Source organism: Muntiacus reevesi, chromosome 2, assembly GCF_963930625.1.
Source record: "Muntiacus reevesi chromosome 2, mMunRee1.1, whole genome shotgun sequence".
NCBI lineage: Eukaryota > Metazoa > Chordata > Mammalia > Artiodactyla > Cervidae > Muntiacus > Muntiacus reevesi.
In genome coordinates this window covers 27,776,213-27,801,094 of record NC_089250.1, presented here as the reverse complement: position 1 = coordinate 27,801,094, position 24,882 = coordinate 27,776,213, and the positions used below count along the sequence as shown (strand labels likewise).

The 24,882-nt window shown below is 48.7% G+C and overlaps 1 protein-coding gene and 1 long non-coding RNA gene across 5 annotated transcripts in view; one reads left to right on the top strand and one right to left on the bottom strand.

The window, feature by feature from the left end:
* The window catches only part of FRMD4A (FERM domain containing 4A), a 360,038-nt gene that overhangs the window by 328,031 nt on the left and 7,125 nt on the right, over nt 1–24,882 (top strand). For all 4 annotated transcript variants that reach the window (XM_065921130.1, XM_065921128.1, XM_065921131.1 and 1 more), the window contains exons 16-22: nt 537–659; nt 3,688–3,916; nt 6,333–6,389; nt 8,321–8,558; nt 9,306–9,473; nt 11,267–12,126; nt 14,461–14,557. In XM_065921130.1, the coding sequence (XP_065777202.1) occupies nt 537–659; nt 3,688–3,916; nt 6,333–6,389; nt 8,321–8,558; nt 9,306–9,473; nt 11,267–12,126; nt 14,461–14,557 (1,772 nt within the window). The remainder of the gene's footprint in view (nt 1–536; nt 660–3,687; nt 3,917–6,332; nt 6,390–8,320; nt 8,559–9,305; nt 9,474–11,266; nt 12,127–14,460; nt 14,558–24,882) is intronic.
* On the bottom strand, nt 16,236–21,114 carry LOC136159200 (uncharacterized). The gene is made up of 5 exons (XR_010661428.1): nt 20,558–21,114; nt 18,890–19,077; nt 18,077–18,311; nt 17,793–17,920; nt 16,236–17,642 (listed from the first exon to the last, which is right to left on the bottom strand). It is a non-coding gene; the product is annotated as an uncharacterized lncRNA (long non-coding RNA).

The window sequence follows — 24,882 nt, the reverse complement described above, 5'->3', positions numbered from 1 at the left end:
ATTTGAAAGACTCATTTTGAACTTTGATACTTGAGAGGGAACAGTTGATGCAGTGAAAAGAACCAGAGTTTAGAGCCAGAAAGACCAGAGATCTCGTGTTGCCACTGCTCTTACTGGCTGGGCAGTCTCGCTGGGCACACAGTAGACACGCTGAACACGTGTATGAAATTAACAAGTGAATGAAATTCGGGTTTTTATGATGGAAACCAACAGTGACTTAACTTACCTGATAGGAACTTACTTTGGGAAAAACTTTTCCAAGTGCTTCTGTTCTGTAAAAGAAGGACCGCTCTCATACATTTGTAGAAATGAAATTGCACTGTAGGACCTCCTGTTAACCTTAATATTGTGTAAGGTTATGGTTTCAAATCTATGTGTTGGATCTGTGCTTTGAAGAGCGTGCATGTGTGTGTGCACATGTACGTGTGTGCGTGCAGGCATGTGTGCCTGTGTATGTGTATGTGTGTGTCCGTGTCCTAGAAGCCAATCATGGACACTCTGCTGATCCCTCCTCCCATGATGTCACACCTCTACAGGAGCTGACGGGCAAACTGCCTGTAGAGTATCCCCTGGATCCAGGAGAGGAGCCACCCATTGTTCGAAGAAGAATTGGGACGGCCTTCAAGCTGGATGAGCAGAAAATCTTGCCCAAAGGAGAGGTGCGTGTTTCTTATCTCTGTGGCTGGATTCTCTGACACCCGCCTTACTGGCCCATTTGTGAGGATGCCAGGGTTTACTCTGATGATGTTTCATTCTACCCAACACCGCACCCTCTTTTCCTCCTGAGTAGCCCTCCATGTAATCTTAAGTTATCTGTTTGGTCGATATTCAGTGCCCATTGGTAGGATTGGTTACTTGTGTTAATCTGAAAGCGTTTTGATTTCTACAGAGGCTGTGTGTCTGACTCAATAGGCCTGTCGCAGGCAGCAAAGTTAACGGGAGGCTATTCAATAACAACCATGTGTACTTCTCCCAGCTCTCTGAGGGCCAAATGTGCTGTGTGATCTATGAGAGAAAACAATCAAAAAGGAAGAATGCTGAGGCCATGTCAGCAGGTGCAGGAGTGCTATTGGCTGAGGAAAGACCGTCGGGTCTGCCCTCATTGCTCTTCAGTCACTAAGTTGTGTCTGACTCTTTGTGACCCCTTGGACTGCAGCATGCCAGGCTTCCCTGTGCTTCATCATCTCTCAGAGCTTGATCAAACTCATGTCCATTGAGTCAGTAATGCCATCCAACCATCTCATCCTCTGTCACCGGCTTTTCCTCCTGCCCTCAATCTTTCCTAGCATCAGAGTGTTTTTCAGTGAGCCTTGGGCACCCAGTTGGTTAATAAGTTATCCAGTCTCAGAGCAAGAGAAATTCAAGGCCAGGCACACCTCAGGCCCCAGGGGCATGTCCAGGAAATGGCTTTCCAAATTTATTCCAAATATAGTTACTCATTACAACACTATTGAACAGAGGGTTCCAAAGGGCAGGAATCAGAGCCAGTGGAGAAGGGAATTCTGTACGTGCTTAGTGTTTTTAAAAAGAGAACCTGATGTTGTCACATAACACGTGCAGTTGTTGAGTTTAGGGGGAAATACACATGCCCTGGAGACAACTAAGGGGGGTTACCAGCCTCCTGAAATCTGTAATAGCAGCCCCCCGTCCCCAGGCACTGGGGAGAACTGGTGGATGCACCAGAACCCTTCATCCAAACCCGGAGGCAGTTTTCCTCTTCTGTAGAACAAAGGTCATAAACCTCATCTCTCCAGACTGTCCCTGGGATTAAGTGAGCAAGTGGACGGAAAATATTTAACTCAGTATTGACAACTGCTAGATGCTTGGTAACCATGAGGGGTATTGCAGGAGGGGTGCTGGGCTGTGGGTGGGCCTGGAACTTTATCAGAGTCAGAACTGGGGTGCAGGCTGGTGCAATTTAGAGAACCGCCTGGTGGAGTATTTTTCAAACCTGGCTGTCATCAGAATTGCCTGGAGACTTCCATTCCTCTTGTACTGGTCGGACACCCTGCACTGAACTTTCCAGGGGAGACTCCACTGGAGTGAGCACCCCACCCTACCCACGCGCTGTTGTTCTTCCCACGTTCCCATCACGCCTTCTCACAGTGCCTCTGTCACACTTCCCTGTAAAAGATGCTTGGCTCCCTAAGAATCCCTGTCTCCTGCAGATGTCATCAGCAGACGCGCCTTTCTCCTGGGAATGCCCTTCACCTCCCTATTCACACGCAGGCAGCCATCTGTGCAGACGAGTCGCCAGCCTTGTCCTTGGCTCAGTTTAAGTAGCAAGAGTGTGTCCCGGGCTCCCACAAAATCGCGGTCAGGGTCTTGGGCCAGGGCTGTTCTGCCTGCCTGGGAGCAGCTGCAAGCTGAGGTCACTCTGACAGACCGGACTGTGTCCTTGGTGACTTTTTTGTCTGGAGGGTCCGGGCAAGAGTCCACCTGGTTATGGTTACTCTTCTCCAGGGATGAAGAAATGCATTAGGCGTTTGAAGGACCCAGGGACTTTTATTAGCCGCTTACTCGTTCCTTTCAGTCTCCCCCGGGCCTGTCCCTTCAGGGCTCCACAGGAAGTGAAGTCCAGCTCAGAGTTTTGTGCCTGATGGAGGCACCCTGCCGGGCACACGGTGCCCATAGGCAAGGATGGAGTATTCGGCCATTGACTAGGAAGTGTTGGCTCCAGCGAGCTCGGTGCTCTGTTCTTTCGTGGTTAGATCCGTTCCTTTCAGCCTTTAGCCAGGCTGTGGATCCTCTGGAGCTACAACGCAGGCTTGGGCTCCCCTGGTCTTAATGGTCTGGGCGGTGTTTGCAGAAGGCACCAGCTGAGCTGCAGGGAAGCCAGCAGTTAATCTGAGGGCCCCCTTCATCCTCTGGGCCCAGCAGGCACCTTCTGGGGGCCACAGTTGCATTTCTCCTGGGTTCAAAACCCTATTTGAGGGAAAATTCATCCCCCTGCTCCTTTCAGCCAAAGTCAGGAGTAGAGGAGGAAGGGAGGGAGGCACACGGGAAAGGAAGGGTGCCCAGGATGATCCAAGGAGCAGGGGGCCGGCTCCATCACCCACCAGCCAGACTCACGGGGGGTCCCTGGTCATTCAGCAGAAGTTGTGTGCAGAGTAGGTGTGTGTGGACAGCAGAGTTCACAGAAAAACATCTGAAGGAGGCATGATTAAGTAGGGATGAGGCCCAGCATGAAGGGCTCAAAATAGGAGAGACAGAGGGCATGTGCTGCGGCTGGGGGCGGGGGTGGGATGTCCCTGTGAGTCCCCAGCTAGCAGACCCACAGAAGAGCACAGAGAGACCATGCCTCTGATGGAACGCGGACGCCAACCCAGTGGGCCCTGGATCGCCTCCAAGCTGGGTCTTCCAGAACGTCACTGGAGACCTTGGAAATAAGCACTAGTGGCCCCCAGGCCTGAAAACTCCTTGCTTCTCAGTGACGGTGCCAGCCTCAGGGCTGATGTTGTCCCCAGGATGGATCAGGGGCCTAGAGTCTCAAAAGTGGGCGTGTCCAGGTCCCTGCCTGCCAGGGACCGGAGGAGCAGGCGCTGAGGGGCCAGGCCCGGCTGGGGGTGGGCCCTGCGGCCTCTGGCTCCCTAGCGCACATGTCTCGCGCAGCAGGGCGGGGTTGGGAGGATGGGCCTCACCTGTTCTGCATCTGCCTAAGTGCAGTCTCGGCTCCCCCTCCTGCAGGAAGCCGAGTTGGAGCGCCTGGAGCGGGAGTTTGCCATTCAGTCCCAGATTACAGAGGCCGCCCGCCGCCTGGCCAGTGACCCCAATGTCAGCAAAAAACTGAAGAAGCAGAGGAAAACCTCTTATCTGAACGCACTGAAGAAGCTGCAGGAGATTGAAAGTGCCATCAACGAGAACCGTGTCAAATCTGGAAAGAAACCCACCCAGAGGGCCTCGCTTATCATCGACGGTCAGTGCTAAGACCACTCCCCACTGTGGGTGCCCCTTCCCCCACTGGCCTCAGGGGGTGGGGGTCCCTGTCCAGAGCATGGACCCAAAGCGCAGACCCCTGAGTAACCCAGCAAGCTGCTGAACTACCCCTGTGCCTTAATGTTTCCATCCATAAAATGAAGCTAGAAAGACTGGGTACCAATGAGAGCAATAAGATGCACTCAGAACCAGAGATAAAAGGGATTATACAAATCAAAGGAGCATTATTACTCTTTATGGCCTCTTGGGAATGCACTCCTCTCAGTCTCCTGGGAGCTGAGTCCTGAGCCAGCCTAGGCTCCCACATCCTCAGGGACCTGGTCACCCTATGCACGTCTGGAAGGAAAGGCGGGAGGCTGGGCTACCCCAAGGCCAGCACCCCCGCGGCCCTCTTTTGTCTCCATAGGCTTCTGTCCCACTGCTGAAGCTGGAGAGATCTGGGGTTCCCCACTCTGATGGTCTATAGAGCCCAAAACCCCGGTCCAGGAGGGGTTAGGAGTTGGGGAGACTATATTTGGTGAACACTAGAAGGAAAGAACCCAGAATTAATCACCAACCCTCAATTCTCTCCCAACTATCATGATACTTTTTTTCTTTTTTTAAGTCAGCAAACACTGTTTCTTTTAAGGGAAGTATAGTTGTGTTGTGTAGCACTGCATTCCTTTCAGGTATATAGCAAAGTGATCCACAAAAGACTAGATATATACAGCAGTTCTTTTTCAGATTCTTATCCATTACAGGTTATTATAGGGTAATTAAATATAGTTCCCTGAATATAGTAGGTCCTTCCTTATCAATTTCTTTAAGATATATTATCAAGTATCCTTTCATAGTTTATACACATTTATCATACGTTAGCTCCAGGAAGACAGAAAGTAGAAGAGAGGTTTGGAGGAGTTGGGGAAGATGGACAGGGGACAGAGCTTTAGTTTGGGGAAGATGACAGAAGTTCTGGGGCTGGATGGTGGTGACGGCTGCACCACAGTGTGGATGTTCTTAAATTCACTGAACTGTACAGCTAAAATGGTAAACTTTCCATTACGTATGTTTTACCACCGCTATGTGTATATATTGCTGTAACTTAAAACTGTGGGCATCCTGGGGAGGGGATAGTAGATTGCCGACTCCAAGATGCTAGTCAAGGCTGTGTCTCCTGGCAGTTTATAGTTCATCAAGTAATACAAATAAAGAGAATTCTTAGTTCAAAGAGAGAAAGATCATAAAACAATTCTCTCACTGTAGGAAATTTGAAATTACTATCCTTCTGCCTCTTGCCCTATTGTCCTTGGCCACGATGTTATCATTTTCCCTAAAAGAGCTGCAGTCATCCTGCCTTTCTCTGTCTTCTCTGCCTTTTGGGACTTCCTTCTACACCCTTGAAGGGACCTGGGGGTTCCCCAACTCTGCAGAAACATCAGCTAGGCTGACAGAGTCTGGGAGGGACAACTGAGGGACAGATGTCTTGCTGGTCGACCACAGAAGAGCATGGTTCCCCCGCCTGCTCAGTGAGGGCCATTCTGTGAGGACAGCCAGCAGAGTCCGTCTGTAACTCACTCTCTGACCAGCTAGTGAATGGTCCCATCCAAGCTGTTAGCCATGTATTTTACCTGCTTAAGAATATACTTTCTCCATTTTGCTGCCTCCTTGAAATAATGTTTCATCATAAGAGCCCACTTGAATTAGAGTAATTCCAGTTTCTTCTTCCATGCCTTAGCCTGGTTTGTTATTTAAGAGATAAAAGGCTAAGCTTGGGATCTAAAGACCTGGGATCTTTTGCTAACTTAGCCAGGAGAGCAGCACAGTCCTGGACAAGCCATCCCTCCCTATATATCCCTCAGTTTCCCTAGCTGCTAAAGAAAGGGGATTATCTTTCTGTCTCCCTCTGGGTGTGTTCTCATGGTTAATTGAATGGTGTCTCTGAAAATAAGCTTCGGAGAAAGAAGTTGTACTTAGAAGCTTGTTTTGTCTGCTAATGACTTAAGAAGTTTCTTGAGAAGTCATTTACTGTCATATGAGCCAAACCAAGCTCCTCACCCTAGTTTCACGTGTGTAGAATAAATAGCAGGTCACTTCCTTGGGTTGAGTTGGAACGCGCCCTGAGATGGGCCGGGGCAATGATGTGGCCAGACGGCCTTTATGCTGGATATTAAGCTGCTCAGTATTGCTGTCGCCAGTGAAACAAAGAACGAGCACATTGCAGTGTCAGGGATGGGGGGTGAGTCATGACCTACCACAGAGACTGTCAAAAGAAATGCCTAACAGCATTTTGATTGTGTTTCATGGGTTCTTTCTGATTAGAAAGAAATGGGATGGTGGGAAACTCAACGATGTTCACAGATAGAGCTTTGTCTAAGGGGTGTGTTCAACTCATACATTTATGCTTTTTGTCTTCCCAGATGGAAATATTGCCAGTGAAGACAGTTCCCTGTCAGATGCCCTTGTTCTTGAAGATGGTATGTTGTCTGTTTCCTGCTTGAGAACTCAGAGCATAGATTATTACTGGGATTAAACTGAATGTAGTCTGGGACAACTTGGGCTTAAGCTATATGTAGTCTGAAACAGCCCAGTGGAAACCCAGGAGCCAGATCAAGATGACGCCGGGTTCCCTGTGATTCTTTCACTTCTCAGTGGTCACCTATTTGGCTGAGAGTGGGTGGGCGCTACAGAAACACATGCCTATTGGAATTTCATTATGTCTTGGGGCCTGGAGGTAAGATTTAAGGTGATGGTGAGTGGTTTGAGTTGTTTGGTCATGTCCAACTCTTTGTGACTCCATGCACTGCAGCACGCCAGGCTTCCCTGTCTTTACTGTCTCCTGGAGTTTGCTCAAACTCATGTCCATTGAGTTGGCGATGTTATCCAAGTGAGTGGATGGTGTTTGACTTTTTTTATTTGCCAAAACCACATTTTTACCTGAACAGATGATTTAAACACCATGTATAATTTCCTTTTGAGTATAATTTCTGGAGGAAAGAAGTGGATATTGGTTTGGGTCATAAAGATTGAAACCATCTAGGAGAGCCTTCAGGCAGCCAGAAGAAAGCAAGTCTCTGTACCTTCCTGAGAAATGGTGAAAGGGAAAGAAGGATGTCCCTTTAGACTCCTGGTCACCTAGAAAACTGTCTTCTTATTGCTCATTGACCTCCAAAAACATAGTGATTCTCAGGATATTTTCTTGGGAAATTCTTACAAAACTAGAAGTGATCGCACACCTACCACCCCCCAACCCCAGCCCACCATCACCACCACACATCAGAGAAGGAATTCCAAACACAGAACCATATTAGAGAATGTTACCATGAATTTAAGCCCAACCTGGAGAGGTCAGGGCATTAATGACATGGAAATACTAGATTGGCCAAAAAGGTCATCCAGGTTTTTCTGTAAGATCTTTTTGACTTTTTCTTTTTTTTTAAATCTTTTTTGGCCAATCCATCGTATTAAGTGGCAGTTATTTATTTATTTATTTTTTTGCCCTTTAGGAAAACTTCAGGTGGTAAGGGGTGATTCAGAGAGAAAACATGAAAGATCTTGCTCCCAGTCATGATAACTATAATATTCATTGTTGTTGATATGAGATGAGGCTGGCAGCATATTTACGCAGTTGTCTTGGCCCTGCTATTTGCAATCAGATCATCATATTTTGGAGAACAAAATGGCAACCCACTCCAGTACTCTTGCCTGGAAAATCCCATGGACAGAGGAGCCTGGTAGGCTACAGTCCATGGGATCTCTAAAAGTCCGCATGACTGAGCCACTTCACTTTCACGTTTCACTTGCATGCATTGGAGAAGGAAATGGCAGCCCACTCCATTGTTCTTGCCTGCTAAGTCCCAGGGAGGGGGGAGCCTGGTGGGCTGCCATCTGTGGGGTCGCACAGAGTCCGACACAACTGAAGCGACTTAGCAGCAGCAGTAGCAGCAGCATACTTTTATTCATTACATGGTGGGAGGAAATGCTGGAGCTGCAGGGGAGTGGGGGCCATGTTTTGAATAGCAGAGATCCAGCGCTGGTTTTGACCTCTGTGGACTCCAGTCTCTGCTGGGGAGGAAAGCGGAACATTTGAAGGAGATTCCTCTGTAAGGAGAACCTGCAATAGGACTAGATTGTCCCTAGCATTGCGTGTGATCGGTTTCTTCCCCACATGCCAGACCTTGGACCTACCAAGGGGCATAAATGCATCACTTGGGCCCCCCACTCCCATCGCAGGTCGCTCCTTCCAGGGGCTCTTTCCTCACTGATTTGAGGGGTAAAACAGTGAAACCACTGCTCCTGTCCACTGACCTCCGGTGGTGGGGGTGAAGTTAGGGTGGGCGGAGCCTGCGGGAGTAGGCAGGGAGGATGACCCTCGCTAACTCACACTCTTTTTTCCGTCTTGGTGCAGAAGACTCTCAGGTCACCAGCACACTGTCCCCCTTACAGTCCCCTCACAAGGGGCTCCCTCCTCGGCCACCATCGCACAACCGGCCGCCTCCTCCCCAGTCCCTGGAGGGACTCAGGCAGATGCACTATCACCGCAACGACTATGACAAGTCGCCCATAAAGCCCAAAATGTGGAGCGAGTCCTCGCTAGATGAGCCTTACGAGAAGGTCAAGAAACGTTCATCGCACAGTCACTCCAGGTGAGCTGGGCCGGGAAGGCCACACGAGGTCACTGTCCACACGGGCAGAATCCAAGGGTTAAGGGGCATCTGTGAGTCAGGGGTAGCCCCGCTGCACCTCCCCTAGGCTGCCTTCCAGCAGGGCTGCGCCACAGCGCCCTCTGCTGCCGACTCGCTGGAGGTGCAGATTTGTCGTTCGCAGGGAAATTGGGGTTTTTGGCTCACAATCCACGTTTGCAGCAGCTTGCTTGAATGTCCTTAAATTCCATGGGAATTAATTAGGAAATAATAGGCAGAAGTATTCTGAAATGGCAAATTAGAGTCCAATCATAAGAATCCCAAAATGGCTGAGAACCCTAAAGCATCATCCAACAGAATTCCAGAGCCAAATAGTTGTAATCTTAGCTGTGTATTACCAGTTCATTTTTCAGCTGATATGGAGAGGGGGGTTTTTGTCTGCCTCTCTGTTTTTCTCATTTCCCTTCATTATGCCCTGTAAAACTCCCAGTGGGTACCCAGACAGGTAAATATTTGTCTTACGGAAAACAGAAACTGTGGTTGAGGGCAGGGGCTTCACAGAACAGGGGCTTCATCTCACGCTGCCATAAGGCATGAAGGGTAAGGGATACGGGCACCCATCCACTTCTGGGGGAGTCCTGGGCAGACTTCCCTGACCCCGAGAGGGATGTCCTGAGGCCACAGTCAGCGACCTCAGTGAAGGGGCAGCCCTAGCAGGCAGTGACCGGCATGGCCTCCTCTGGTTTGCAGCAACCACAAGCGCTTCCCCAGCACAGGGAGCTGTGCCGAAGCAGGAGGTGGGAGCAGCTCCCTGCAGACCAGCCCCATCCGCAGCCTCCCACACTGGAACTCGCAGTGCAGCATGCCATCCACACCCGACCTCCGCGTCCGGAGTCCCCACTACGTGCATTCCACGAGGTGAGTCTCCCCATCTCCCTCCATGGACCAGACCCCCACCTTTGTAAAAATTTGGCCCCACACTGGCCCAGGTAACTGGTGAACTAGAGTCAGGACTGAACCGATGAGGTAGGCTCTTCTGTAAGTGAAGCAGAATTAAAACTGAGCAGGCAGCAGGAGGCCCCCAGGAGCCAAGAGACACATTATATCCCACTGTCTGCATCAGTGGGGCACCAGGAGCTGGCCGGGAATCCCTCAGACACTGTGGCTATGGAAGGAGCTTTCCCAGTAAGAGCGGAGGCAGGAACTTGAGCCAGATTAGCAGGGATCAGAACAGCCTTGCCCAGAGGAGGGTCCCCATGTATCTTTCTACTGAAGCCTAAGTTTATCCTGGACTTCCTTGAATGCCCCCAGGGGGTAAATTCATTAAACAGCAAAAGGAAAAGTGAGGTTTCAGTGAATTTCACCTTCCTTTCCTAAAAAGAGGCAAAACCAAAGCCATCAGTCAATTTTCTCTGACACTTAAATCCATAGGGACTATAGTTCAAAGGACAGACAGTGTGATCTGCTGTAAGCGGTGAACCATTTATACAGGATAACACTGAGCTCTCCAGGCAAGAGTCTCTCATCCATCCATCCATTCATTCATTCACTCACTCATACAACAGATACTTATCAAGTGCATCTATGTACCAAATACCATTCTCAGGCACAGCGCAGTGGACAAAAAAGACTACACCATGCTTCCATCAGACTGATGTTTTAGTAGGAAGAGAGTTCACAGTAAAGAAATGGCAGCGGTGATAAGTATTGAGAAGAATAATGAACGGGCAAGAAGCTAGACAGTGAAGAGAGAGACCATCATTTAAATGAAACCAACAGAGAAGGCTTCTCTAATAAGATAACATTTGAGCAGAGACCTGGATGGGGTGGGTGGTGAGCTCTAAGGATATTCAGGGAACAGGAAGGTCAAAGTGCCAAATTCTGGCTTGCACTTGGCATATTCCCATGAGCTTGGGTGGAAGCAGGGGGTGGGACCAGAGAGGAAACTGAGGCCTGAGTCAAAGAGGGCCACATGATTGGGATTTCGCAGTCTACCCTGAGTGACAATCACCCCTGGGACTCACCTCTTCTTGTACTTGGTCAGCCCAGCCATGGTGAATTTCTGTAGAGTCCTTACACTCTGCCCCCATGGCCATATTGATGGATATTTATTGTGTGACTCCAGTAAGTGGAATGGATTATAAACAAAGTAGTGGAAAGGTACGTGTTTATTCGCATCTGTCATTTTTAAGTGTTCCACATGCCACCAGTCTTCCTTTTTACACAAGTGCTCACAGGGAGATAGAAATCTATTGACATGGGTTTCATAATAGTACTGGGTGGGACGGTATGATTGCTTCTGCAAAGCCTTTTTTTTTTTTTTTTTTTTTGACCTACTAAAATAGCATTTCACCGACTTAACATAATGCTAAAATGGGGATAATCTTGGTTCACTGTGTCTATAGCATCTCTTTTCATCTTTAAAATAGGGAGGGGGGCCTGGCTATTGGCGTGCTTTTTTCAGAAGTAACACGTGGGCGCTGTCTCTGACCCCACCGCCCGTTCAAAATCAAACATCAGAGCGGAGGCCTGGGGATCAGCCGTCCCCTTCTCACCCTGTCTTCACCTGGGAGGGTTGGGAAGCACCAGCTCTTGGATTCAGTTTCCGAAGTCTGATGCACGTTTCCGAAGGCCCCAGGCCGCGATCGCAGAGCTGCCAGACCCTTCCCCTGGGCGCCCCCAGACCCACCTCGCCGGTCCTCTCCCCGCAGGTCGGTGGACCTCAGCCCCACGCGGCTGCACAGCCTGGCCCTGCACTTTCGGCACCGGAGCTCCAGCTTGGAGTCCCAGGGCAAGCTACTGGGCTCAGAGAACGACACGGGGAGCCCCGATTTCTACACGCCACGGACTCGTAGCAGCAACGGCTCGGACCCCATGGACGACTGTTCGTCGTGCACCAGCCACTCGAGCTCGGAGCACTACTACCCGGCGCAGATGAATGCCAACTACTCCACGCTGGCCGAGGACTCGCCGTCCAAGGCGCGCGCGCGCCAGCGCCAGCGCCAGCGGGCGGCGGGCGCCCTGGGCGCGGCGAACTCGGGGAGCATGCCCAACCTAGCGGCGCGCGGCGGCGGCCACGGCGTCTACCTGCACAGCCAGAGCCAGCCGAGCTCGCAGTACCGCATCAAGGAGTACCCGCTGTACGTGGAGGGCGGCGCCACGCCGGTGGTGGTGCGCAGCCTGGAGAGCGACCAGGAAGGCCACTACAGCGTCAAGGCGCAGTTCAAGACCTCCAACTCCTACACGGCCGGCGGCCTCTTCCGGGAGAGCTGGCGCGGCGGCGACGAGGGCGACGCGAGCCGCCTGACGCCCTCGCGCTCGCAGATCCTGCGGACTCCATCCCTGGGCCGCGAGGGCGCCCCAGACAAGGGCGCCGGTCGCGCTGCCGTCTCGGACGAGCTGCGCCAGTGGTACCAGCGCTCGAGCGCCTCGCACAAGGAGCACAGCCGCCTGTCGCACACCAGCTCCACCTCCTCGGACAGCGGCTCCCAGTACAGCACCTCCTCCCAGAGCACCTTCGTGGCGCACAGCAGGGTCACCCGGATGCCCCAGATGTGCAAGGCCACGTCAGGTGAGGAGGGACCGGGGACTGGGAGGGCGCGCGAGCGGGTGGGCGCGCGAGCGGGTGGGCGCGTGCGTGATCATCGGCCAGGATGTGGACCGGTGGAGAGTGCAGGTTTTACAGCCGGCAGTAAGGAGAGATGGTTAATTCTAGAAACCTAACTATGCGATGTTCAAGACCTTCGTTCCCCTCCTTTCCCAACTCTTCCATTCTGCCCTTGGTTTTGCCGAAGGAGGAAGACCAGGGAGGGGGTAGGGCGGTGCATCTGACACCCTAGCCCACTCCAGCGGGCTGCGCAGTCTCCCGTTTCGGCTTCCTAAGTTCTGGTGCCGTTCACCCCTCCAGCCACTTCTTGTAAGGACAGAGATGCGGGAAGTGATGAAGTCCGTGTTTCCAGGTTTATCCAGTCAAAGGTGTGCCTTTGCCCTGGTGAACGGGTTTGGCGGTAGAGAGTGGAGGGCACGCTTGCAGAGGAGAGCTCCCTCCAGGCGATGCTTGGTCCTGAAGCCCTGAGATTTGGCAGACTGGCTGCAGAAAGAAGTGGCAGTTCTGCCTGAGTTCCCCAGTGACTTCAGGGAACTCCTGACTGCACCTCAGCATCCCTTTCCAGTGATGTTATGATCTGACCAGAGTAATTTTTGTCAAGTGCTTCTGAGGTCCTGGAGTTACACCTTCACAGTTTCATCATCAGATGAAAGGTTACCTTGTATTCTTGTACTTGGGCATTAAGCAGCACTGAATCCAGTGAAAAAATGGAAGAAAGCAGCCTCCCCTTTCAGTTACATTCCCTTCCCCTCTCCAGCTCCAAGAAAGAAGAATGGTAATAACCAGGATGTGTCCTGCCTTCCCACATCCCTGAGGGGTTCTCAGCACCTGCACTCATGAGGCTTGTGTGGGTTATGTTTCCACAAAGAGGGGGGAGATTGTAGCGATAAGAGCACCTTTCCAGTTGGTGGACGGGTGCTACCCAGTCACGAATCGCCTGATAGCACCAATCTGACAAAGAGAGCAACTGCATTCCCCTGGCTGTAGGAAAGAAAACGGGGGAGGACTTTGAGACATAATAAAAATGATTCTCAAAGTATAACATGAGCAGCGAAGGGAAGGAAGTCCAAGTCAGGATTTGACTTGGGGCTAGAAATTAGGATAAGTAAGGGCAAAAACCCAGGAAAAGGGGAGTGATGTTAAGGAAGGAAAACAAGGGGTCCCTCTTTGGGAGACTGAAGGAGATGCTTGGGGCTTAGGGAGGGCAGAGCAAAGAGGAAGGCCCGGCCAGCTCCTGGCTACACCAGGCCACAGGGTTCCTACGTCCTCTCCCCAGTGCCCCGCTGACTCATGTATTACGGTTCATCGGCTGAATGACAAGTTTCAGGGACAGGAATAAATATGGTTCAAGTCCATGGTGAGAGAACCATGGACTCCAACATCCTAAAAGCTTCTTCAGATGTGTCTGTCATCTGTCAAATCAGCCCAGCCCAAATGTCACTCAGGTGACATTTGCCATCAATTTCCTAGGAGGATTTTGAGAATAACTGCATGAATAAGTTACGCATAGTGTTTAAAGAGCATGTTTCCCTGTGACCCTATTAGGATAAGCCTTGGTTGGACAGGGCAGGAGTGTTTATATTCTGTCAGAATTGTAGTGCTTATCTAGATTTGGTTTACCTGAACAGATTCGGTAAATCTTTTGAAACATATTTTAAACTAAAAATTCTAGGAAACTGTATCTGACCTTTCCTGATGAAAAAGATTGCATTCCCAAGGAGGCAAAGGGATGCATTTAAGTAGGACTTGCTTCCTAGTGAGTTTTCCCAACTAAAAAAATCCTGTTCCCATCAATAAGTTCCTAGTAGTCAGACTTGAATGAGCTCTGAAAAGTCCTGCCCCATTTGACGTGTCCTAAACATGGTAAATGACAAGCCTGAAACAGCAGAGACCACAAGCTCCGAGAACCTTTTTGGAGGTTCTCTATTCTATGTAATGAAGAACAGTTTTAACCTTGGGGCCACATCTGGAAACTTCCTGGGGCATATCTCACTGGTGTCCAGAGAAATCAGTCATGCCTGCACTAGATCGGCCCGGGTCCCCCTCTTGAGGACTGTGGGGACTGTCATCATCCTTGTAGCCACTTCCCAGTGGCAGAGCAGGGGACCTGGAATCCCAGGTGAACTCGACCCAGCATGTTAGAACGGCTCAGGAGAGAAAACGTAATTGGCCAAATGTGGGGAGAGGAGCAGATGTTTTCCCATCAGGACCCTGCGATGGGTCCTGGGAGCACCTCTGGAAGGAAGCTCCTCAACTCCCCTGAGTCTGACCCGTCTTTTCTGCACCACCCACACGCAGCTGCCTTACCTCAAAGCCAGAGAAGCTCAACACCGTCGAGTGAAATCGGAGCGACGCCCCCCAGCAGCCCCCACCACATCCTAAGCTGGCAGACTGGGTGAGTTCCCTTGGCAGACCTCTGATTCTCCGTCCCAGGTTCTCAAACCCTCCTCAGCCTTCTCTGTGGGTTAGAGGATAGCAGGCATAAGATCCTAGTAACTGAGGGTGTGTCTGCAGAACGATGTCCTGGGGATGATGGACGGCACTGGGAAGCTCCCTCCTCTCCAGAGAGGCCCCAGGCCCTGCTGGTCACCCCCAGCCCTCCCAGCGCGCTCTTTACTCAGCTGATTCTCTCTACTCTCTTTCAAAGTTGGTGATAATCCCAAAAATGTGGAGGTGAGTGCACTTCTTTGACCAGATGTCTGTGTTTGGCAGACGTTTTTCAGTTTCTGCACATTTATCTCTAGTGATTTTAAGCCAGGCTTTGCCTTAGTATTTGACAGTAGAACTAAGACTGAGTGCTTGCTGTGTACTCAAAGACCAGGAGCTTCTTCTAACCTGTATCAGCTTATGTAATCCTTACTGCAACGTTGTAAGGGAAGTATCCAGACTTTTTTCTGTTCTATAGATGAGGCTCAGAGAAAGTCAGTGCCTTGCCATCTTACACAGTTGGATGACCCTGGAATTTCAGCCCTGCACTGTTACCCCAAACCAAAGCCTTGTCTTTTTCCACTAAACCAGTGGTTCTTAAAATGCAGTACCCAGACCAGCAGCATAAGCATCACCTGGGGTATTGTTAGAAATGCACAAACATCGCGGGTCCATCAGTGACCCACTGAGTCAGAACCGAAGTCGAGGGTGGAGGGCGCTGGCAGTCAGTGTGGTGACAAGCCCTCCAGGGGACTGTGATGCACTCAAGTTTGATGTCACTGAACCACCCCACACTGCCTCTTGCTCCTCTTGAACCAACAGAGCCTGCAGTCCCAGCTGCCAGTGTTCTCTGTCCACTCCCCCTGCTTGGTTTGTCTGTGGGGCAGCAGCTACCCACTCTGTCCTTATGACACTTCCTTACGTGCCATCTGCACCCCAGCTCTAGCTCCTCTGGTTAGGCAGCTGCTGCAAGGCTTCGGGCCCAAGAGTTTCTAGAGGACAGATCCATAAGTGACCTTTTGTGTATATGGTACCTCCACTGACTAAGCCATCACCCCAAGGACTTTCTGGTTTCAGGGTGTCTGTCTGGCTCCTCCACATTTTCTGGATCACACCCGGTCTCGCCTGCTCCAAATGTATGACTGTCACTTGACTGACTGCAGGCTGTGGAGCTTAGGAGCACCTTTACCCTGGAGTGGACCTGGGTGGCTGCCTATGTTTGACACAGCTAGTGAGGACCCGAGATCAATTTCAAACAAAAAATTTTTGGTTGGTCCTTAAACTCTTTTATCAGATTGAGTTATCATTAATGAAGAATAACTATTCTCTGTGATAAGAAAATGAGAAGTAGTGCCAAAGCCTGGCTGCCTTCTTAACAGAACCAAAGTGATCTTTGAGTCGTGCACAGGGTTGAAAATATCCTGTTTGTCACTAACACTTGGGTGCATAGTCAGCTGGGCTTTCCAGTGTGTTGATAAGCTACTCATCGTGTCTGTGTCAGTTCCTCTCTTTAACATGACCTCTCTTCTCTTCCTTTTCCTGCTTTCCTTGGTTCAGAGAAGCGACAGAAAACTCGCCCATTATGGATGGGTCCGAGTCTCCAGCCCACCAAAGTACTGATGAATAGAGGTATCGTAAGGGAACGTGTTGTTCTTCCAGCCCTTCCCCTTCCCTGCTCGTGAGCTGGAGAGCTCACGTGTGGTGCAGGAGTTGCCTTTGCTCGTATGGATCGTAATCTCCGGGGGGATCATCTGAGTGGTGTGGAAGCTGTCGTCTTCATGTCCTGTCTGTAGATACATGTGGGACTCGATCTTTATGTGTCTGTTTCCACATCAGATGTTAGATATTCCCACTGCTCCTTCCCCAAAAAGACCTCAAAGTGTGTTTTGGACCTTCCTGGGCTCTTTGTACATGCAGATACTTGTAGAATCTTTTACTAGTTTTAGTAACCAGTGTTTGTTGAAAAGAACAGCATCGTGCAGTTTACATCTCAAAGCGCCAGGGGCAGACAGAGTTGGTCTAGAAGCATCTATCACCCATGATTTCCTCCCAGTGTTTTTGAGTGACCAGCTGTCCACTGTACCAAATGCTGTGCATTCCAACATGGGGTCCACAGACAAGCCTTGTCCCCTGTGTCACCCAGGAGTTTGTTAGAAGGTAGACTCTTGGACCTACGGAATTCGAATCTGCATTTTAACAGGATCCCTGGGTGAATCACGTGCATGTTGGAATTTGCAAAGCCCTGCTTCAGTGGGCATAAAAACGTAAACACTCGGTCTGGTTGCTATTCTTAAGGGGTGACAAAGTATTGAAATTAATAGCATATCAAGGGTTAACTGAGAAGATAATGATACAGCTTCTTTCAAAGCCACTTCCGAATGGTAAGTTTACTCAATCAAAAGATGGCAGTGCTAACTCTTGTAGCACTTATGTATTCAATACTCTGAGATGTGGGGAGAGGAATCTCTTCTGGTTTCTAGAGATGCTGTGTGAACTTGGCTTCAAAGGCCCAAGGTGGGAGCAGGGTCTTTGACAGGCAGAGGCTGAGGAACGCCCTTCCAAGGGTGAAAGCACAGATGTGGAAACAAGTAGGGGTGTGTGGGGGAACAAGAGAGTGCCTTCTTGCTGTAGAGAAAGAGCTAGACCGTCTCCTGAAAAGGAGGGTGGGACAAATCCTCTACAGAAGGAGAGATGAAGAACAACTTTTGCTGCAGATGCCCTGAGCTGATAGATGGGGGAATTTGGAAAATGGGCTTAGCCTTTGCGAGGAAAGTAGTGTTAAAAAACAAAATTCAACTGAGTAAATCTGAAAGATCCTACTGGCTTTATTTCAGTGATTTGTGAATCAAGGAGCTTCCAGTCCAGCAGAAAGCAAGGAGCTCCGAGATGCTGCACAAAAGCAGGGACGTGCAGACAGGAGGGAGCAGGCAGGCACAGGCAGTTACACCAGCTGAAGAGGCAGGTGGTTGCTTTCCTTTAAGGGACGGCAGGCGTCTGGCATGTGACGTCCTCATCGTGCAAATTGGGGGATTCCATTCCTGGGGGAGCTGAAACTGTAAAGTCAAGTCTCAGTTTGATGACGTGGAGCTTAGCCTATACAACTGCATTTTGGGTCTGTTGTTTTTAACAGTTCCCCCCTTTTCATCAGTGATTCAAATGTAAGGCAGCAGGGCTACCCCCAGCTATGGCTGTGGAGTTCTTACCGGCTTTTTGCTGAATCTCTGGGTGGTCTTCACAGGCCATGACATTGGGTTCACATTCTTTCAGTCAGTCATTCTGCTCCTTTTCTGATGTTCTGTTTGAGGGAGAGCATGTGCTTGGTTGCCTGTGGCTGCAAAGCTGTATTTAAAGCTTTTGAGAGAACACAGCACCCTATGGTAACTACTCTTGTAAACAGAATGACCCCCAAAGACAGACTGTGTTGGTTGGGCTGTTGGCCTAAGAAAGTGCTGGGCTTGTTCAGTAATCTTCTGTGGCTGAGTCTCACCTTCCCCCGAAGTGTTGACCCAGGTGCAGGGGTGTGGGTCACAGCTGAGACACCTCCTTGCTCGGCTAGAGGCTGTCAGAGGCTTGTCTCATCAGGAACAACTCTGGTCAGTCTAGGGGTTTTTTATTGGGCAGCTGTTGCTTTACCAGCAGGGTCTGCAGTATCTTCAAGAGGTAAGGAGAGACTGCCGATCATGGCCTCCTTCGCATCAGCTCTTGGCCAGAGGAGGAGGGATCTGCCAAAGAAAGCAGATTTTGAAATCTCTGACTCCTGCCTGGGAATTTGTGTTGAATCTGTGGCTAGGGACTTGGAAGGTCACAGCCCTGGAAGCCAGTAAAAGGGAAGGGTTTGTAGACAGCACAGGTGGTTTGACTCTGGTCTCCCTTGCCTTGTGTCCCTTTCTCTGTACACAGCCTGGATGCAAGGTTCCCTGGGTCGATAACCAGAGACAAGAAAGCAGACCCCCAGGGTTAAGGAGTGGGACACACTAGAGGTGGGGGCTGACTGAGCTTTGATCCAGAGAAACCGAGGCCCTGAAAATCAGGGAGATGCTGTGATGGATGGGCAGAAGTACTTAATCACCAGCATCGTAGTGTTAATCATTCAAACAGTCATCTGGAGGTTGGATTTGTCCTCCTTTGCAGTGGTCTGAGATGTGGGGACGATGGCATTCTCTCTCCAGAGCAGAAAGATAGACAGAAGAATCATAGAAAACCTTCACAGGCTAAGAGTTAGGAAAAGGATGGTCAGAGAGGGAAGGAGGAATGGAAAGAAATGTCCTTGATCTGACATTTTGGGAGGAAGCAGTCTTACCTCTGTGGTGGCCACTTCTCTCCCTAGTCAATTTGGTTTGAGATTGCCAGCTTTTGTGCAGGAGGGACCAGAAGGTAGGTGGCGCCTTCATCCGTTGTGACGTCTTTACCCAAGGTTTAATCCTTGCGATTGGGCAGCCATGTGGCCATCAAGAGCTCGTGGTAGGTTACTTTCCATGAATCTCCCTTCTGCAAAAGCATTATGATAAAAGATCTGTCTGTAAATAATAACTTAAAAATGCCCATTGATAAAGATCTGACGAGAGTTCATTATAATGAAATTAACAAGGAAATGTTATTTCTGTGATATACAACATTTTTTTTTTAACTTTTTATCTTATACTGGGGTATAGCCAATTAACGATGTTTTGATGGTTTCAGGTGGACAGGGCAGGGACTCAGCCGTACACATACTACATGTACCTATCCTCCCCCGAGCTCCTCCCGGCCAGGCTGCCACGTAGCATTGAGCAGAGTTCCCTGTGCTATACAGTAGGTCCTTGTTGATCATCCATTTTAATGTGACATTGTGTACATGTCCATCCCAAACTCCCTATCTGTCCCATCCCCTTGGCGACCATGAGATCATACTCTGAGTCTTTCTGTTTTCTAAGTAAGTTCATTTGTTACCATTTCGTCTTAGGTTCCACATACACGGGATGTCACAGGATGTTTCTCCTCCTCTATCTGGCTTACTTCCCTCAGTGTGACCCTCTCTAGATCCATCCATGGTGCTGCAGATGGCACCATTTCATTCTTTCTAATGGCAGAGTACTAGCCCATAGTACATGTACCACATCTTTATCCATTCCCCTGCTGACAGGCATTCAGGGTGCTTCCTTGTCTTGGCTGTTGTAAATAGTGTTACAGTCAACACTGGGGTGCATGTGGCCTTACAGATGTTTTTCTCCGCATATGTGATAGACAACATTTTAAGATAAACAGAATTATGATTGATAATAGATCATAGATAATCTATCACCAAGATAGATTTCTAGAAATTTCACACAATTTCTAGTGTAATTATATTAATAACATGCATCCATACAAATTACCCAAAAAGGTTTATCATCAGTTAGTTGACAATGTGTCCCGTGAACCTGAACAATAAAACTGATTAGTATAACGTCTTTCATAAGGTAAGAGACAGATCCTTTGAAGTCTGATTTAAGATAACCATAAGGAAATGGGCACGACAGTACTACAGTTGACAAGATGTGTGTGTCAACTTGGGCAAGTTGAGTTCTAATCAGAGAAAGGTAAAAAGAAGCACCGGGAAGCTTGGCTGCAAAAGTTTTAACTCTGTAGCTGACATAGAAGGGACTTCAGATGGTGTGTATGATGGCACTAACGACAGGGGAAATCAGGTTAAAGGCAGACCAGGAAGTCATCAACATCATGGCCAGACTAGAGTTTTAAACGGCAGATCCAGAGTCTGAAAGGTATCTTCCCTGGGCAGTCAGTCCCTGGGAGACATAGGCAAGGCATTATCCCTCAGATCGGGGCCAAGAGGAGAGAAATCAAGTAAGTGGAGGAGTTTGGTTAACGTGTTATTGATCAGGGGAGTTTTGCAGAAACTAAGGCTTGTGCTGGTGATGTGGCTGGCCAAAAATTGTTGTTTCACTAACACTTTGTGGGTTATTACATTCAGTAGTTACATCTGACACACCTGTAAAGTCTTCTCATTTTCATGAAATGTCTTCCATCCACTCCTCTGTAGGAGCAAAGAAGCATTCTCCGGCGCTGTGAGTCTCATGTTCACTTTCTTTATCAGGATCAATCACTCAGGTTTTCTGTCTCCTTGTTGGTCTAATTAAATGTCTCTGAGCTAGAACTATATTCTGAAGAACTACCGTCTTCCAAGACACTAGTATATATGTCACTTGGACAATCAGAGGAAATACCTGCATAAAATTCTTCACTGAATTTTATGAAATTCTTCACTCAAAATTTCACAATGTGTCATTTTTGAAAATGTTACACTTATAATACACACAAGGTTGGAATAGAAACCTAACAGCAAAATGTAATAATGACAATCACAAGTTGTATAATGAACCTTGATCAATTTCTCACGGTGAAATTGTGTCACCCTCTAAAAATGTATTGATACATCTCTGGTCAATAATGTGTTAATAACGCCCCCCCCCCCCCCAATAAATTTCATAGTAAAGGAGAACAGTGGTAGAAATCAAGTTAGATTATGCAGGCCTGGCCCGGCGTCTGGGGACTGCTGTCCACACCATCTGCTTCTGCTGCCAGGAGAGCCTGAGTGTGAGATCGCAGATGGCTCTGCTGTCCGTTCAGGTCCTGTGACTCCTTGCAGGTGGGACAGAGGTTCTCAAGCTTCGCTCTGCAGGAACTGGTGAGCAGTACCAGAAAAGGTCGTTTCCCAGGAGGGGAGCAGGAGTCCTTCAGCTGCTGTCTTTTTCAGTGGACATTTTCTCCAGGAAGTAGTGGACGAGCGGTATCAGTGGCAGGTTGTAATCTTGTTCAGCATAAGTTTCTTCAACCTGAGGAGGAATTGACAATAGATGACCAGCGATTTTTTGACGGGTTCTGTTGGGCAACATGAGGGTCAGAGTGTGGCGAGTGAGGTAGAGGGAGTGAGCGTCTGTTTTTCAAAGGCAGGGACCTTAGATTCAGCAGGCCCAGTAACAGCACCTTGGTCGCCTCCTCACTGGGTTCTAATGAGGTCATCAGTCTTCTGTCCTGTCCTGAAGGCAGCCCACACAGCCTAAGCAGGGACTCTGCGGAGTTCTTAGGTGGCCAGCCAGTGAAGTGAGTTCTCAGTCACTGTGCAGAAATGATGGGGGTGCCCCATACAGGGAGGATGTTTTGAAGTCATTTCTTTGCTACAAAGAGGCAGCTGCTTATCAACAGAAAAACACTTCTACCCAGCGAGAAACATACAGCTCACTACCAATAGTATTTGTTCACTTGTTTACTCGTTGTTAACAGTTATGTTTAATTAGAAAAGTTCTCTAAGCCATTAAACAGCTAGCCAATGTCTTATCTTTTTACGGACACATTTTGTAACCGAGATAACATGAACTTATTTGACTAGTAAACACAGGTAGAATCAAATTATGTCTGTATTATATCAATATTTAACACACCTACTTTGATCAGACCAACAAACTTAAGATAGCTCTTGATTTATCCCAGATCATGTGAATGTGAAAAATATTTGGGTGGTTTCTGTATTTCTGAATTTTAGAATACTTAATTTGATAATCATTTTTCTTTAAATTAGATGCATTTTTTACAAACTGATTATACAGTACCAGTCAGAGGCAGAAACACATTACAAACCTACCATGTACATACACAAACATACAGACAGATGCAGAGGTCGGGAAGCTTTGGTTTTAAAATTTTGGCCATGAGACAGGTACAGTAAAGCAGAACTTACTAGTTTATAGAATAACTGTTTTATCCAAATCCTGTTTCTGGACATTGGAGTAAGTTAAACTTACCTGCTCAAAATGGGAGTTCCCTCAAGGACTTTTCTTTCTTAGATTCAGATCTTTTACAGTGTCTACAACCCTTCTGAAGTGAATGGAATATGCTTGGGGACAGAGAAAAAGAATAGGTGGCCTTTGATTTGCTTCTAAACCTGCATTTCTGTTCTTGGAAAGACTAGGTTTATAAGACAAGGACAGGTTACAATGTGAATGACATCACAAGCTGTCCCACGCCTCCAACTATATCATCTTCCTTTTGCTTCTTTAGATCAGGGAGAAGATTGACTAAGATGGAATTCAAAGGATTCCTATGCTCCAGATTTAGAGCTTTGTCTTTGGAATGTTTTTCTTTCTCTCTGGGTACACAGTTTCATTTTGACTTAGGAACTTTATCCCCAGTAGGCTCTGAATATCAACTTCCAGTTTGGCCAACTTCTGACCAAAGAGCCACTTAAACAACCTTTTAAATATCCTGTCAGGAGGACAAACAGTAAATATTCCTGGCCATATTGAAAGACCTCACGGATGCAAGATGCATTCCCAAAGAGGGTGCCAAGGATACCACCCTCCCAGATCCAGAGCCACTCCCATAACCCAAAGGGAAGACTCAGTTCCCCCTGAGACCTGGCACCCATCAGGCAGGACCTCAGCTACAAATGGGTGCAATTTACATTTCTGTGCTGTTTGCCCAACCTGATGGTCATCAAGTTCTCAGGACACAAAACAAGACAGACAAGAAGGCAGCAATAGCCCCTGAGAGAGAAAAGATCAACCAGCGTGTCTGGATTTGGAAAGGAAGGGATGTGAAAGTTTACCTTTCTCTCAGCTGGCCATGGTAGGCAGATTCAGAACTGACTCTGGTCAGAATGCTCACCCTGGCTGGTGTCTGCTGGATTGACCAGGATCCCATCTGCAGGCTCTGTAACAAGCTGGGGTTTAGAGAATGTAGCTTCACTAGCTACTGAGATTCAGCAAGGTTTTCCATTAATTTTATTATTAGTTTCCCCTTGGCTGTGGAAGGGAGCAACTGGAAGCAGTTACAGGAGAATACCATGGAGTCCTGTCGACCCTGGGAGAGCCCGGGGCAGGGGGACGAGGGGCATCCTCCTTTGGGGATGGATTTAGGGGTGTCTGTACAACCACTAACTTGACAGGCCTTTTACAGTCATGCAGTCTCTTCAAAGTGGAGAGACGATGCAGACAGAGAACAAGTAGAATGAATCCAGGACAGAGGGGAGCAGGAGGAGTTAAAGTTTTACCCTTCCTTATTTTAGGTATCTCTTGTGTCTTTTAAGTTTATTATTAATCTTTGCAGTGAGTTTCAGTGAAGCTATTAGGGAATTTTGAAGCCTTCTGCAAGCTTCATCATACTGACTAAACTAGGCATCCCACTCCACTTGTTTGATGTGGACTTCTGAAGTGAACAATCTTACGTAACAGGAACATTCCTTCTGGTGGCCACCGTTATTCTAGTTTGTCTTCAGTAAAGAGCAGTCCATGTGCAAGTGAAGAGACCACAATGTTTTTTAACATAAAACTGCTGGGGATAGTTCCTAAGGTGGTGGTCGGGGCGGGGGGGGGGGGCACTCTTAAAACATTTAGGTGAGATTTGTGGCGCGGACAGTTCACAAGGTGACAATGGTTCTGGCCGTCTTGCGGGAGCCAACAAACTCGGTGGTGGTATTATTCCCACTTTACAAATGAGGAACCTGAAGATCAGACAGAGCCTTTAAGATGGGATAAAATCTGGCGCTACAAGATGCAAAACTGATTGCCAATGCCTAAAAGACTAGGAGAGAGGAAGCTGCCTTAGTCCTCATGCCTGCAAACTCCTATTCTTCAGTGGCTGCCCCTGGCTCAGCGCCCGGTGCCAACAGAACACCTTTCAGGATCCACAGCAATGCAGACAATGAGTCCAGGATCCCGGCCTCTGCCTGGAACGGAACAGTGTCATGGCGGAGACGACGGCTTTTGTCTTGCTGGGTGTGAAAGCATCCGCTGTGCTGACTCCAGTGCGGCAGAATCAAGTCTAAAGGAAAACAAGGTACAGATGCCAGCCACTTGGCACACTCTGCCTTTCGCACTGGTGCAGAGGGGGGGGCAGAGAAAGCCCACAGCAAAACTAGCAACTGCTGAGGAGTGTTGCCTGCTTATTGGAGTAGAGCCGATAGAAGTCGACGTGTCATAACAAGGTCTGTGAAAGAGAAGTACTGGGTGCCATGAAAAGTGTATACCAGGAGGACCTAAACTTTGAAGGGCATATCAGGAAAGGCTTCCTGAGGAAAGTGAATTCAAGTTCAGTTCTGAAAGTTGAAGAGAAATTAGACAAAAGAAGAAGAAAGTATTCTCCACGCAGAGAATATATTTGGTAACTCTTGAGATAAGAAAAGATCATGGTTGCTAGGAAGAACTATAATAAAACCAGTGTAGCTACAGTACAGATGATGGGTCATTGGATCATACTGGGAACAGATCACGAGATGAGGAAAATGAGGCAAAGAGAGGTTAAATAACCTATCCATGGCCC